The sequence below is a fragment of the Eumetopias jubatus genome, unplaced genomic scaffold (assembly GCF_037043125.1).
Source record: "Eumetopias jubatus isolate StellerSeaLion01/CBP00866 unplaced genomic scaffold, mEumJub1_p1.0 scaffold_2, whole genome shotgun sequence".
In the NCBI taxonomy this organism is placed as follows: domain Eukaryota; kingdom Metazoa; phylum Chordata; class Mammalia; order Carnivora; family Otariidae; genus Eumetopias; species Eumetopias jubatus.
In genome coordinates, this window is record NW_028274808.1 from 141,338,524 (window position 1) to 141,353,835 (window position 15,312).

The following is a 15,312-nucleotide window of genomic DNA, read 5'->3' on the forward strand; positions in this document are numbered from 1 at the left end:
CTGTTGGTTCTAAGCTCATCAAAAGACATCTGTATCAGGGATCAAAACTATAATTTTGAAGTTCTTAACCAGAAGATACAGTTCATTAAGTAATTAAAATGTACTAGGGGAGAAAAGGGCATTTGGCCTCTCATACAAGTTTTACTCTTCAGTTCTCTATAGTTATTTTTGCAGTCCAAATTAGCAGAGGTGACCACTAGCCATGGGTCGAGCACATGAAAACAATAACAAACTAAACCAAAGCCCAGGATGCACCACCTGCTGGAAGTATGAGGTTGTTGCTATCCTGGCCTCCTTCCACCTCCCAGTGCGCTCTAGAGTACCCTGCAGAAAGTCATTGTTGTGAAGCAAAATCCTAGTCTTCAGATGCACTGTGCAATCTTCAGATTGATAGTGGAAAATTAGTCTTCAGATATTAAGAAGGCTGTTTTTAATGATGGTTGACAGGCTTAACAATTTAGGAAAACTTTTTAAAAAGCATCATTAAAACATAAAATCTTTAAAGAAAAAACAAAAAGGATGGGGGGCGCCTAGGGTGGCTCAGTCGGTTAAGTGACTGCCTTTGGCTCAGGTCATAATCCTGGAGTCTCAGGATTGAGTCCTGCATGAGGCTCCCCACTCACCAGGGAGTCTGCTCCCTTTCTTGTGCTTTCTCTCTCAAATAAATAAAATCTTAAAAAAAAATCATTAAAACAGCCTCATAGTATATCTCTTAAAACAGGTTACATTTAGCCCAAATCCCATGCAGAAGGACAGCATGAATTCAGTTTTGAATTGGTTTGGTTTCTGACTTTCCTCGTATACAGACTGGAGAACTGTTGTCCTTGTTAGTAAAATTGAGCTCTATCTCCCCACCAGCGTGGGAATGCCAAGAAGCACTAGGAAATGATGTGATAGCCATGTTGCACAAATCCTTCTTCCTGGGCAAGGTGTAGTGTTCCAATAGGAACACTACAGAAGGAAAGTGGTGGCAACTGGCAGCAGGGGAAACTGGGATTCCACAATTTTAACACGAGTGTAGAAGGTCTGCTCATATTTGTACAAATAAGAGCAACAAGCCAAGGGTTGAAGAAAAAAACAAAAGTCTCCACGCTCAATGTGACTATCTTTGGAATTCTTCATTTCATTAAGGTTTTCACAAAATACAAAGCTCAAACGCAATTGTCTACGTCCACCACAAAACAGAATCAAATAAGTGGTTAGCACACAAACATAATGATTTTTTCATTTTAAAAAATATAAATAACAATGTTCAAGGTTTTACAGTTTTCTTCTGTGTGTGTTTCTTTTTAAGGCTTTATGTTGCAGACCCTTCATTAGTGAGTTCTTATATCTGTCGTCAGGACGCACTGCCCACAAGCAAGGAAGGCCGCTGTGGATACATTCCTGAGGGTGACACACACTCATCTATGTTGCCTCAGCCTGTTAAAAACTAACCAATCAAATGCCCTCCAATCAGTTCTCACAGTTTCATTAATTTTCCTTCTACTAGAAAGTGAGAATAGAAAGGGCTAAGTTCCCAGCAGCATTCAAGCTCTCAGATCAATCACGTAGGGCGAGAAGGAAAAAAAAAACAAAAAACAAAAAAACCCCCCAAAACAGGCTTTTTCCTGGATAGAATTTTTTCCTTTTATCCAGAAAAACCCCAGTGACCCATAGAGTTTAAATGGTGGTTTGCACTGAAACAGTTTTCAGATTAAATAGTGTTGAGAGAAAGGGTGATCTTTTGGTTGGGTCTTTTAGAAGAGGTTAAAGTGGAGAGGTTAATGTCGGGAAAACACCACTTACAGTACACCCCCCAGCAGGACCCATCTCACTCTCCAGGTCTGGGGGCAGAGCTAGGGCCCCTGCCTTGGGAATGAAATCTGAGGGGAGACTCTCCAGCAGACACTTGACTTGTTCCTGGCCTAGCTTGATCTTGTCATCCAGCTTTCGCTGCTCAATGAGGAGTGTTGACTTCATTTTCACAAAATGCTGGTAATCCTGGAGTTGCTCCTCTGAGAGGTAATTGGCCAGGATGTCTAACACCACACGTTCCCTTCGATCCAGGTTCTCCTTGAGCTCTCGGGCGTCCTCATGCTGCCCAGCCAGGACCTTCCTCTTTTCATTGAGAGAGCTCTGCCAAGGCGAAACAAACAGATCAGCAAAGGGCAAGGCAGAGGAAGGAACTGTCTGCAGAGACACCTTTTCCAGGCTGTGAAAAGTCCAAGTTTCTGTTTCAGTTGTCACTCTGGAGTAAGGAGACAGACTCTTTTTGAAAATCAGTTTATTACCCTTCTGTTACATGTATATAGATCTCTAACTTGTCAAGTCACATGGCAGCTTTAAGAGAGATGACATAAATTGGATGAGGTAAAAGCTTGACTTGAGGCTTCTAGATTTAAAAGGACAATCAGTGACTCCACTTACATGAAGTACTTAGGGGTTACATGTACCTATATGAGTAGTCAAAAGCATAGAGATACAAACTAGAATGGTGGTTGACAGCTGCGGGGAAGGGGTGAATGGAGCTGTTTAATGGATATAAAGTTTTAGTTCTGCAAGAAAAAGTTCTTAGAGCTCAGTTGCACAACAATGTGAATATACTTAGCACTACTGAACTGAACACTTTAAAATGGCTAAGAAGGCAAATTTTAGGTTATGTGTAGTTTACCATGATAAAAAAACTGAAGGGGGTAAAAAAAAAAAAAAGGCCAATCTTTAAGTTACCTTGAGCATTTACAAGTATTTACATTTATAGCGTTTCTCAAAGTGTGGACCACCGGCAGCAACATCTCCTGGGAATTTGTTAGAAATGCAAATTATTTTATTTTATTTTATTTACATTTATAGCGTTTCTCAAAGTGTGGACCACCGGCAGCAACATCTCCCGGGAATTTGTTAGAAATACAAATTATTTTATTTTATTTATTTGAGAGAGCGTGAGAGAGAGCATGCACAAGCTGGGGAAGAAGCAGAGGGAGAGAGAGAAGCAGGCTCAATCCCAGGACCCTGGGACCATAGAAATGCAAATTTTTAGGCCCTGTTCCACCTACTGAATATAAAGCTTGGGGCCCAGAAAGCTGTGGTTGAAGCTTTCCAGGTGATTCTTCTGCAGCTCAAGTTTGAGAACCTCTGCCCTGATCCACAAATAACAATGGGAATGTCACATTTCCCATATCTAAAGAAATCTGTTTCTAGTTTTCAGGCCTCTGAATCTAACATGAGAGAAATTCTATTTAACAATAATGGCGATTTCATATTCTGAGCATTTTTTTCCCCCAAAGATTTTATTTATTTATTTGACAGAGGGATAGAGAGAGAGCATAAGTAGGCAGAGTGGCAGGGAGAGGGAGAAGCAGGCTCTCCGCTGAGTAGGGAGCCAGACATGGGGCTCGATCCCAGGACCCCAGGATCATGACCTGAGCCGAAAGGAGACACTTAACCGACTGAGCCACCCAGGTGCCCCATATTCTGAGCATTTCTTATACAAATCCAATGGTAAGGTAGCATGTTATCTTTAGGGCTAATTTACTTTATAATCTTTAACATGGCTTTTTATGCAACATGTTGACTTATAATGAATGTCATTAAAATTTTTTTTCATTTTATATTTAATCATTTAGACTTTTAAGGCCAAAGTGATTGAGAAACATTAAAATGAAAATCAAGAGGTATATCTTTAATCTTATTTCATATGTAGGCTTATGAAAAGTTCACAGACCATGTGTCTTTACCTTAACTTCCCTTGAACTAGCCTGTCAGATCTTACATAATAATGCCCAGGGGAAAAGCTACAAAGTTATAGGTTTATCTTACAAATATCTCCATTTTCATGGCTTCCTTCCCCTAATCAGAAAAAAAACACCAGATGGGGCACCCGGCTGGCTCGGTCAGTGGAGCATGCAACCCTTGATTTCAGAGTTGTTAGAGCCCCATGTTGGGTGTAGAGATTGCTTAAGAATAAAATCTTAAAAAAAAAAAAGGAAAAAGAAAACCCTTAGGGGTGCCTGGGTGGCTCAGTCCGTTACGTGTCCAGTGCTTGATTTCAGCTCAGGCTCATGTCATGACCTGAAAGTTGTGAGATTGAGCCCTATGTATGGCTCCACGCTAGTGTGTGGAACCCGCTTAAGATTCTCTTTCTCTCCCTCTCCCTCTGCCTGCCACCAGCTGAAGTCTCCCCCCACCCCCTTGCATGCACTTTCTCTCAAGAACAAAAACCCCTTAGGGATACATGCTCCCCAATGTTTATAGCAGCATTATCTACAATAGCCAAATTACGGAAGCAGCCCAAGTGTCCATCAATATACACACACTTCATCTTCTTTATCCATTCATCTATACGCACACCATGGAATATTATTAGCCATAAAAAAATGAAATCTTGCCATTTGCAATGACATGGTTGGAGCTAGAGAGTATCATGCTAAGCAAAATAAGTCAGAGAAAGACAAATACCATGTGATTTCACTCATGTGGAATTTAAGAAACAAAAAACAAGCAAAGGGAGAAAAAAAGAGGCAAACCAAGAAGGAGACTCTTAACTGTAGAGAACAAGCTGATGGTCACCAGAGGGGAGGTGGGTGGGGATGGGTCAAATAGGTGACGGGATTAAGGAGCGCACTTGTCAAGACGAGCACTAAGTGATGTGTGGAACTGTTGAATCACTACATTGTACATCTGAAACTACTATAACACTGTATGTTAACTGGAATTTGAATAAAACTAAAAAAAACCCCAAAAAACCCTTAGGGACTGAATCTGAATGAAGACACCTTTCAAAATACTGTAGAGAAGTTAAAAAGTGAAAACCTTTTCCTCACCTTTAAAAAAATTATGAAATATTTTACACATTAGAAATGTATAGAGAATAGAATACCTGTGTACCCATCGTTAACTGTGCCAGTTCTTAACAGGAGCATTTATCATATTTTCTTCAGATTAAACACAAAAATTAGAGATTCAGTTGAAGCCTGATACACACTCTCCCATCCCCCCACCCCCCATGACCTTTATCCTACAATTGGCATTCGTTGAGCCACTTATTCTTCCTTCCCTCATTTCTACTTATACTTTCAGTTTAAGATTAATCATTATAAAAACTATGGGTGTATTTTGCATGGGAGCATGCACGTATTTGTATTCAAGAGTGTGTGTGTGTGTACATTTAAATGTTGAGCTGAATTTCGTTCTGGAACAGCTTCTCTTCCCCTAAAACTGTACCAGTGTTCCTTCTCTCACATACCTGTGGCATCCATCCCAGTGGCCAAACAGGAAACGGAAATTTAGTTTCTGCTTTCCTGTTCCCCTCAGCTAGCACGCCTTACTAATTCAAACTCACTCTCTCACTCCCTAGTCTCTATCCCTATGACAACAGCCTAAACGAACAGCCTAACTCCTTCTGGCTAGACTCTTAGCATAAGTCCCACTCCTCCCCAGGCAGATTAGGTCATAAAATTAGTTTATGGCTCTTTCTGGCCTACAGGCTAAAGTCCTATCTATAAAGTATAACCCACAAGTTCTTTGTGACTGTTTTCTGTGCTGGATACTGCTTGGCCCTCCAGATCCACTCTTCTCAGCCCTGCTCTGTGTCCAAGGAAGCTGAACGGTGCAGGCTGCACCAGCTGGGCTCCCTTGCCTCTGGGCTTGGCCAACGGGAGTCATGGGCAGGAGACGGGAGGGAGGGAGGGAGGGAGGGAGAACCTGAGGCCCCTATCTCTGGCTCCTTCCTTGCCAGGTAGTGGGGGCTACATTAGCTCACCAAGGTCTCAGTGCTGTAGGACAGACACAGAGTTCTAATTAAGGACTCCCTCCTCCAAGTGACGCTAACCCTGGAGGAAGGAACAGGGAGCTTCATTATCTCTTCTTGGTCCTCCTTACTCCTTCCCGCACCTTCATTGAACTTCCTCTGCTTACCCCGGTTGACTGAACCCTCTACTTCCTGTGAGTTCCCTGACTGTACACTTTCCTAATACTTCCTGTAACTTGTGATTTTTAAAACCAAGCAATCACTCTGTTTTATAATCACCAATCATCTATGTATGGTTCTAGAACATGCCATGGTCTTTCTTGACTTTGTCCATGACATTCCCTCTAAATGGTGAAGCCCTCCCCTCTTAGTCTGTGTAGAATCAAGAAATTCTCCTACACCCTGTTCAAGTGTCACATGTGCCAAGTCTTTCCTGGGCTCCCACCAACACCTGAGAAGTGTTTCGTGGCTGAATTTATCACTGTGTTGCGGCATATTTGGTGCACTCGCTGCTTCCACCGCACTGGTTTTCCTCATTCTGCCCTGAGTTCCTTGAGAGCGGGGCCTGCATTTTAGTTGGTGTTCATCACCTAGCATGCACAGCACTGGGGATTTGACAGGCAGGCACCACTGGGCAATTTCTAGATGAGGAAGCTAAGGCTCAGCACAGCCTCATGAGGAGGGTATGTGCAGGAAGGGGGTTGCCGCTGCAGAAAGTTCTTGTATGCTCAGTCAGTTTCTTTATACCATCTAGACCTTTTCTATTTGGAAAAAAGACATCTTCCCTTTTAATGTAATGTATAGGAGAAATAATTGGGAAATCCCTCATGGCACTGAAAGAGAGCTGTAGATAGGAGAAGGAGCCAGAAAGCAAAGAAGCCTCTTGATGGCTGGGGTGCTTATCACCTTCCAGCATAATATGTATGTACAATAGTTACAGATCCGTTGATTGTCTGGCTTCTCTCAGTAAGCTCCCTGCGGGCAGGGATCTGGCTGCTTTGTTCGCGGTTGTATCCCATGAGCCTGGTGGCATACGTCAGACACCCAGTATTTGCGGTAAAGATGAGCAGGTGAAGAATGCTCTGTAACTACAGAATTAAATTCAACCTAGTGAATAAAACGTGGGGTCTGCAGCAGGACCCCTCATATCCTGGCTCTATCATGTGCTGGCCTGTTGTGAGGATTCAGCGAGCCCGCAGATAAAGTGTGTAAGCCCACCGTGCCAGGCAAAGATGAAGGACTTGAATGTTACCCTGTGTTGGCACCCCTGTTGCTACCTGTCCTCTTCCTTCCAGCAGAGGGCGCAGTGGAGACACGAGGGTGCATCCTCACCCAGGGCCTGCAGCCCTGCACTCCACCGGCAGATTCCCTGGAGCTTGAGCCCCTGTTCCTGCGCCCTCTCCTCAGTCCCGACAGTTTCTTTGTCCCTCTCTCTTTTTCTAATGTCAACCCCCACCGTGCTGTTGTCTCTTCTTTTTCCTGGGATAGAAAGGAGGAAAGAAATTCTCGCACCTGTGTTTTTACTTCCCTAAGTATTCCCTGAGCCTGAAGTGTCAGCGTTACCTCTTGGCATGCAAGATGCCTTCTTCTGTGTTTCCTGGTAACCTATACATTGGACTCTCTGCCCCAAAGAGATCGTAATCTTCTCCGGAGAAGGGATCGTGTTTAATTGCACCCCTCTGTGTATGTGGCTTCAGAGGGAAAAATTACTGAACTAAATCGCTTAGGCCACCTACCCTTTCTTCGTTACTGGCATCCTCGCTGAGGCCGCTCAGGACGTTCTCCACACGGGCCAGGCGCCCTGAGAGGGAGAGCAGCAGGTTTACCACCTTGTCCAAGTCCCCGATGAACATCTTGTACTTGTCAAACTCATTGGGCTTGCAGAGCTCACTGATCAAAGCCTCCACCTCTTCTCCCAAGGCATTGTTGAGCTTGATGTCCATCAGCAGACTCCCTTTCGCTTCCTGGAGGGCCTCAAGCTTGTGGGTGAGGCTTCCAATGAGCTCGGCCTGTAATCGCAGAGGAGACACACAGCGAAGGTTAGCCAGTGGAGTGGTCAGTGGAAGGAGGATTGACTTCTGCCAGCCACATCCTGTCTTTTTCAGGGCTCGGCTGAAGGTCCCCTACTCTGTATGGACTGCCCCCCAGCATTAGGCCACAATATTCTCTCCTTTCCCTGTCTACAACTGCCTTTCTCTGAATCTATGCAGTCCTCATAGGCCAACGCTTGACTATGTCACCTCGTAATGTTTCTCAGTTGTCATACTACATACACCTCTGTGTTCCCAATTGGCTTGTTAACTCACTTTTGAAAGGCTTTTCAGGACATGCTCTCTTTTGATCCTCACTACAGTAACATAGACAAGTAGGGTAAATATTTCTTGTTTTACAAATAGAGAAGCCAAGAGTCGAAGAAATTAAGGGACTTGTCCAACGTCAGAGAGCTGAGTTGAATCTTAATGCTAGTTACATTAACTAGAGCAGTTACTATGTGCCAAAACTCTAGGTGGATTATCTCATTTAGTCGTCCCAACAATCGTGCAGCAGATACTATTTTATCCACATACACAAGGTGAAGAAACAGACTTAGGTGAGGTGATGGGCCAAGATGCACTGAACTCAAGTCAGTGGGGCTGCCCTAAACTCAAGTCAGCCTGATTTTAGCAACTACCTTGTACGATTTACCCTTGTGAATATTCACTGAGACCTTTATCAGAAGTCAGCCCCATGATCTGTCCACTGCACTCCATGGTCTCCAGTTGCCTGAGCTATATAATTTGCCATCTTTATTGCAAATCTCTATACATATAAAACAGTTAACACAAATATCCAATATATTTAATTGAAGGAATGAAGTACAGGTCTTAGTGGTTTCAAGTTTGACTACACTTATATTAAATGTCTACTACTTTGCTATAAGAGAAATTAAACTTTGTGATTTTTAAATTAGTCTTTCGTTTTTCTCTTAGCCTAAGGTAGTCAGATGGAGAAAGGACATAATCTTTTTTTGGTTAAAACCTATTTCTTTAACCACTAAATGGTTCCAGCTCAAAAAAAATTTTTATGCATATATATAAAACCAAACCATGTGACTTCAATTGGAAACTTGGTAAAAAATGATCACAATTTTTTGATGTTAGAGCAAATCTTTATTTTTAGAGGAAGGAAAAGAAAGCGGAAAAATAGAAAAAATTTCGGCTCACAGAACTGAAGGGTCCTGAGGACTTTCTGTACAATTTCTTTGTCACCAGAAAATGCAATAATCACAATGATATGGGGAAATATTTATTTCTCCATGATGTGCCCATCTTGAAGCTGGGCCATAGAGGTACTCCAGTCTTCCAGTCTAAGTAAGGTTCATAATGTCCTTGAAATGTCCACATTCTGGCTTTCATGGTGACAGCTTGTCTTCTCAACTTGCCTAATCCCAGAGGCTAAAGGGTGACTAAAATATTCCCATCTGCTGCACTGTCTCATCATGGCTTATCATCTTTGGCTTTCCTCAAGCTGTTTAGTTAAGACAGAGTCAATCAAGGATAATTTTAGTAGTGGAAAAAGCTGTACAGTTTATATTACTCCCCAACGGAGGAGTCTGAACCCAGAAAAATGCAGGCGGGAGAGGATATTGTTTCATTTTCCTTATGTCCTCCTGGAAAACTTATTTTCCAAAAAAAACCCCACCAATTCTGGCTGGCAGCTCTCGTATTTGCCTGCTCACAACCAGCTAAGGAGCTTCAGCAAAACACCCAGCAGGGTCTGATGATCCATCCCTATGAAGAGAAGAGCAAGGAGACTCGGATAGAAAGCAGTAGGAAAAATAAACACTGCCTATTACATCTTCCCACATTCCTGCTGGACACAGTTAAGAGAAGTCAAACGTCGTTACTGCTGCTTTTCAGATAGAGGCTGACCTCTGCATGAAGTCAGCCCAGGACTTACAGGCTGCATTTCCTGGGCTCACCACTCTCAGTGTCTCCAGATGGCACCTTCTCAGAGAAAACCAGCGACACCAAATCCAAAGAAGCAGGTGACTATACAGCAACACTGCTACACTCCAGCCTCACGAAAAGGCCTCTGATTATTCAAATGTTGTGGGATCCATTTCAACCTCACGTCTTAAGTAGTTTCTAGAAAAGTCTTTTAAAGAAACTAAATAGTAGAAAGGAAAGAAGGTAATGGCCTCGTGTTTTTTTCATTCCTAGAACTATGGCTTCTTTGGAAACTAATATTGTGTCATTGGTTCTGGAACTCAAAGCACTTTTGTTAATAATTTAATTGGCATCGTTAAAAAAATCCTCATTGTGGCCTTAGAAGCTGATATCTTAAGGGACAGGCGTGCTGATTTTCAATCTGTGAATGAGCAGAGACTGGATAAGAGAAGTCTGCCCTTACGTGTTGGGCGGGGTTTCTGTTGGACTCAGCTCACCAGCGCTCTCGGGCTCCGATGCAGGCCAGCAGGGCTGAAAGGGTAGCTACCAAGCAAGCATGGCCCGGTGGGCGAGCCCTGGGCCAAGAATGTGACACAGCTGAACTGCAGCCGGGGGCCAGGCTCAGCAGTCTAATCCTCTGTCTGTTCTCGGCACCACACCCTGTTTTGGTTCTCAAAGACACCGATGCTGGGCAGAGCCGCAAGCCTCTCTGTATGGGAGCTGATGTGTACACGGGGGCTTCATGGTGTAAGCAGGAATGGAATGAGATCAAAGTGTCTGGGAATGATGTGGGGAGGGTCCTGTGGGATGAACCAGTACCCACTCCGTGGCGTTCTGATTTCTGAAAGCTCTTTGCTGGGCTGTAATGTCATGTATTAGCACATATGGCCAGGCTGGGATATGTAAGTTACTGAGCAGTCACATCAGTCATGCCTGGACCAAATGGTGTGTATGTGGATGGCATTTGATTTTTTAAAAAAATTTTCTAAGCCTTTAAATTATGGAAATTTGGCTTTAAAAAAATGCAGTTAAAAGGGATGTGAGTAACTGAAGGCAACAAGGGAAAGCTGGCTGTACCAAACAACCATTTCTCAGCCAGGCAGACCTCTTCAAAAAAATAAAAAACAAAATCCTGCCAACTTCTATCTACAGAATTCGCTGTGGCAGAGACAATAGAGGTCTTTTTGGAGGGGTTTGTTTTAGTAACATACTAGTCTCTCAGGAGCTACTTAATTTGCAAAATCATTGACATTTATTCCCTTAACTTCTCAACAGGTGTAAACTGTTAGGTCACCCCGTGTGAGTTGCTACACACACACACACACACACACACACACACACACACACACACACACACACACACACACACACACACACACACACACACACACACACACACACACTTTCTTTCTCTCTCTCTCTCTCTAAATATAGTTTAACAGACCCTCCCCTCCCACCTCACCATCTGCTTGCAGCAACCCTGCTGGGCCTTTTCCCACTTCACTGATCCAGGAGTCAGAAGCAGAGGCTCTGACAGAAAACTCACCATCGGGCAAGCCACCTGACCTTTTGGGCCTCTGCTTTCTCACTCAGAGCAAGGGGATAATAATACCTGCCTAAAGCTAATAATTAAATATTAAGCTTTTTCTCTGTGCCAGGCACTATTTAAGTGTTCTCCTATATGATTACTACTCACAACAACCCGATGAGCTAGGTACTATTATTATCCTGGTTTTACTAATGAGGAAAGTAAGATGGACAGAGGTTAAGTTAACTTGCCAGAGCCAGACGACCTGGCTTTTTGATCACTACCTTAAAATGTTTTTAGGAAGGTCATGAGGCTTGAATACAGTAAAGCTTGCACAAGCATTCCGGGAAATAGAAAAGTATTGTACACATTTGCGTAATTATTACTTTTTGTGCTAACATCGATTCGGCAACAGGCTGAACAACACACAACACTCGCTGGAGGGTGACCCCTGCGGGGGAATACTCAATTTCTCCCCTGCCTGGCAACGCCACTTTGCCTTCTGCTCAAGGACTTGTGCTGACAATGTGGCCAATCACGGCACTACCAACACGGTTGGCCTCTGACGGTGGACTGTCTTCATCTCAAGTAAGAGTAACTGGGGACTCCTAGCCCCATGGCTGGCGTTTGGGGGCAGAGTGGAGTTCAGGCTCCTGCTAGTAAAAATGAGAAGGATAAAGGTATTTCAGCCATAGGCTTTGTTGTTGTTTCTTTGGTTTTAAATGGAAGAGGATCTAGGCAGTAGCACATGATGGTTTTCTCAGCTGAATTTCATCCGAGAGAGAAAAGTCAGGGGTGATTTTTGTCCCAGTGACAGAAATGGGATCAAACCTCCACCCCCTGCTGGGTGACCTGAGCAAAACAGAAAGATCCTGGGGACTCAGCTGCCATTTCAAAAGTTCTCTGGCACATTCTCTGTCAAGAGTGGTTCTTTATCATTCATTTCCTCTCAGGAGGGCTTGTGATCAGAAAGTTGATCTATTTACTCAGCATGGTCTCTTGGTTCTGGGTATCAGGAATCTCTGACACACAAGAAACAATATTGAATTTCTTTAAATTCAACTAAGCCCATCATCCTCCTTCCCTAAAGGACCTCCCTGTTTCCGTTAGGACAGCCATGTAGACCAGGAACTCGAGAGGCAGCCTTGACCCTCGTCTCTCTACCATGCTCCAAGTCTAATCTGTCCCCAGGTTCTGCCCACTTTGCTCCCCCCACCCACTTTTTAAAAACCCATCTGTTTCTCACGGCTCGTATTGCAACTGCCCTTACACAGGTACCCTCACTTTCCTATAACGGCCTCCCAACGACCACCTCGGCCTCCTGTCTACCCCCACAGCTGCCAGAGACTGTTCTAAAATGCAAGTCTGCCACAGCTGTCTCCCTCCCGGTACGTCCTGGGGAAGGGGAAGAGCGAACAACTCGTGACCTTGGCCAAGATGGCATACACCCACTGCAGCCTCCCTCCCCACTTGGCACAACTAACACCCCTGGACTCTGAAGGGGGCTCTGTCAAGTTAAGTACGGCAGTGTGTTGGGGTAGGGAGCCAAATGTGAAGTATGACCCAGAGCGGGGGTTCGTTTCCTGCCTCCCTCTTTGATGCTCTCGCTCTGACCGGTGCAGAATTGCACACAGGGTGTGGCAGCAAAACTCTGAGAAAAGCCCTGCCTTTAAAACAAGAAGACCAGAAAAGGGGCCTCTGTGAGGTCAAGAATGTGGGGAAAATCCTGTTTGAACTGTCCCTTTTTTCTTCCCCTGGCCCTGGTTCCCAAGAGTAGCTCCTGTCCCTGAGCCGCACTCTGCAGTGATGGCGCAGGCACTGGAAACCCCAGGAGAAAAACCCTTCTTTCTGGTCAGAGGCACTGGCCTGAAGAGTGTCAGGGGAATGCCTACTATTTCTTCTCTTTTATTGAGGGTGGCCCTGGTCATGCAGAACAGCATGGGCTGCTATAATCAGGAGAACTTGTATTTCCAGCCAGAGGCCCAGGCAAAGAGGCCGCTGGGAGCCAGAGAATGTGGGGGGAAATACTGAACAGGCGAGACCTGGAGAGAAGATCGCCGAATTCTGTATACGAACTGACATAAGGCCTAGGCTCAGACTCAAGCTGCATGTGTGTAGGACAGAACTAGAGCAGCACAGCAAAGGCTTTGAGAACTGCACTATGATAGAAGCAACTACCCCAGTCCCAGACTAACCTCTGAATGGTGCGTATTTGGGGACAGACCTGTACAACACAGCAAAGGCTCTGAAAACAGAAATGACATTGGAATCTGTACCCAAAGGTGGGACAGAACTTGCAGTCTGAAGCTAAACAGTCTGCCTGCTAAAACGAAAACAAAACAAAACAAAATCCACATTCTTTATAGAGGATTTTAATAGAACTCAGGGTCTCACAACATAATACCCCAAATGTTAAGAATACAATACAAAATTACCCAATATAAAAAACAAAAACCACAAACAGTAAAACCATGAGCAGTTCCCAGGGGAAGACCATTAACAGGTGCTAACCCTGAGAGAACCTCAGTGCTGGGCTTACCAAGGCCCTTAAAATAGCTTTTATAACTTTCCTCCATGGTAAAAGAAACACCCTTGAAATGAAGACGTAAGTTGTTGGCAAAGAAACAGACACTACAAAAAACTAACTGAATGGGGAATGCCTGGGTGGCTCAGTGGGGCAAGCATCCGACTCTTGATTTCGGCTCAGGTCGTGATCTCAGGGTCATGAGATTGAGCCCCGTGTCAGGCTCTCTGCTCAGCACAGAATCTGCTTTGATTCTCTCTCTCCCTCTCCCTCTGACCCTCCATCCCCTCATTCTCACTCTTTCTCTTTCTCAAATAAAATCTGAAACAAAAAATCTAACTGAATGGAAATTTTCTAACTGAGAACTAAGAAATTAAGAAAATCACTGGCAGAATGAAGACAGACCTACAGAGATTATCCAACCTGAACAGAGCTTCAGGGACTTGTGGGGCAATATCAAAAGGTCTAATATTTGTGGTACTCAAGTCCCAAAAGGAGAAGAGAGATTAGTGCATAAAAAATATTTGAAGACATAATGGCTGAGAACTTCCTGAATTTGGTGAAAGACATAAATTTACAGAATCAATAAGCTAGTAAGTGCCAAATAGGAGAAACCAAAGAAAATCAGGCCCATGCAGATCATAATCAAACTGCTGAAAATGAAAGAGAAAAAAAATTTTGAAAGCAGCTAGAGAAAAACCACACATGGCATATAGCAGAAACAATACTTAAATGACTGTGCATTTCTCATCAGAAACCATGGAAGCAAGAAGGTGGAACAACAATTTTAAAGTGCTAAAAGAAAAAGAACAGTCAACCCAGAATCCCATATCCACTGAGAATATCCTTCAGGAATGGCAGCAGAATTAAAGACATTCTTAGATGAAGAAAAGCTAAGAGAAACTGTCACCAGCAGACCCTATTTTAAAAGAAATGCTGAAGCAAATCTTTCAGGCTGAAAGAAAGACCACAGAGAAATCTGGAACTTGAGGAATGAAGAAGAGCAACAGAAATGGGCAGCTGAGAGCCCATCTGTGTTGCTAATGATCTCTTGGGGAAGGCCAATTCTGAGAAACAACAGATTCTTTTTGCCTTTGGAAATATTCCATTAAGTCTCTAAGCCAAAGCCTTTTGGCCTTCAGAATAAAGAATCATGGGATCTGTTGAAGCAAATTTTTGCCTATTAGATATGGCAGGGTTAGGCAAATAATTTAAAAGTTCTAGTTATTAGACTCTTTAGTTATGTTCAGACAGAAGTCCAGACAATGAAAGGGTTTCATACCTTAATGCTTACATTTACTTGGAACGTTATAATCCGTCATCTATGATGTATACATATAAAAATATGTTAAAGTAGAATTGATCTCAAAGGATAATTTCAATTTTGAAAAATATTTATTAATAAATTGGGACTCTAGTTTCCACAGACTCTTGGTGAATTTCATGCCTAGAAGTATATCTCAGGTTATTAATAACTTTAAATATTAGGTAATAAACTATTACTTTGCAAAAGTTAGCAGACGGCTGTACTCTGCCTTGGAACAGTCTTGACCCAGCATCAGTTTTTTAAAATCACCCTTAGGAAAATTTGTTGTATATCAGG

General features: G+C 43.4%; 1 protein-coding gene across 2 annotated transcripts in view; it reads right to left on the reverse strand.

The window, feature by feature from the left end:
* Window positions 1–1,259: 1,259 nt before the first annotated feature.
* The window catches only part of SHROOM3 (shroom family member 3), a 298,494-nt gene continuing 284,441 nt past the window's right edge, over window positions 1,260–15,312 (reverse strand). For both annotated transcript variants that reach the window (XM_028100739.2, XM_088020569.1), the window contains exons 10-11: window positions 7,465–7,737; window positions 1,260–2,118 (exon numbers count right to left, since the gene is read on the reverse strand). In XM_028100739.2, coding sequence (XP_027956540.2) covers window positions 1,750–2,118; window positions 7,465–7,737 — 642 coding nt within the window. In that variant the 3' untranslated portion in view covers window positions 1,260–1,749. The remainder of the gene's footprint in view (window positions 2,119–7,464; window positions 7,738–15,312) is intronic.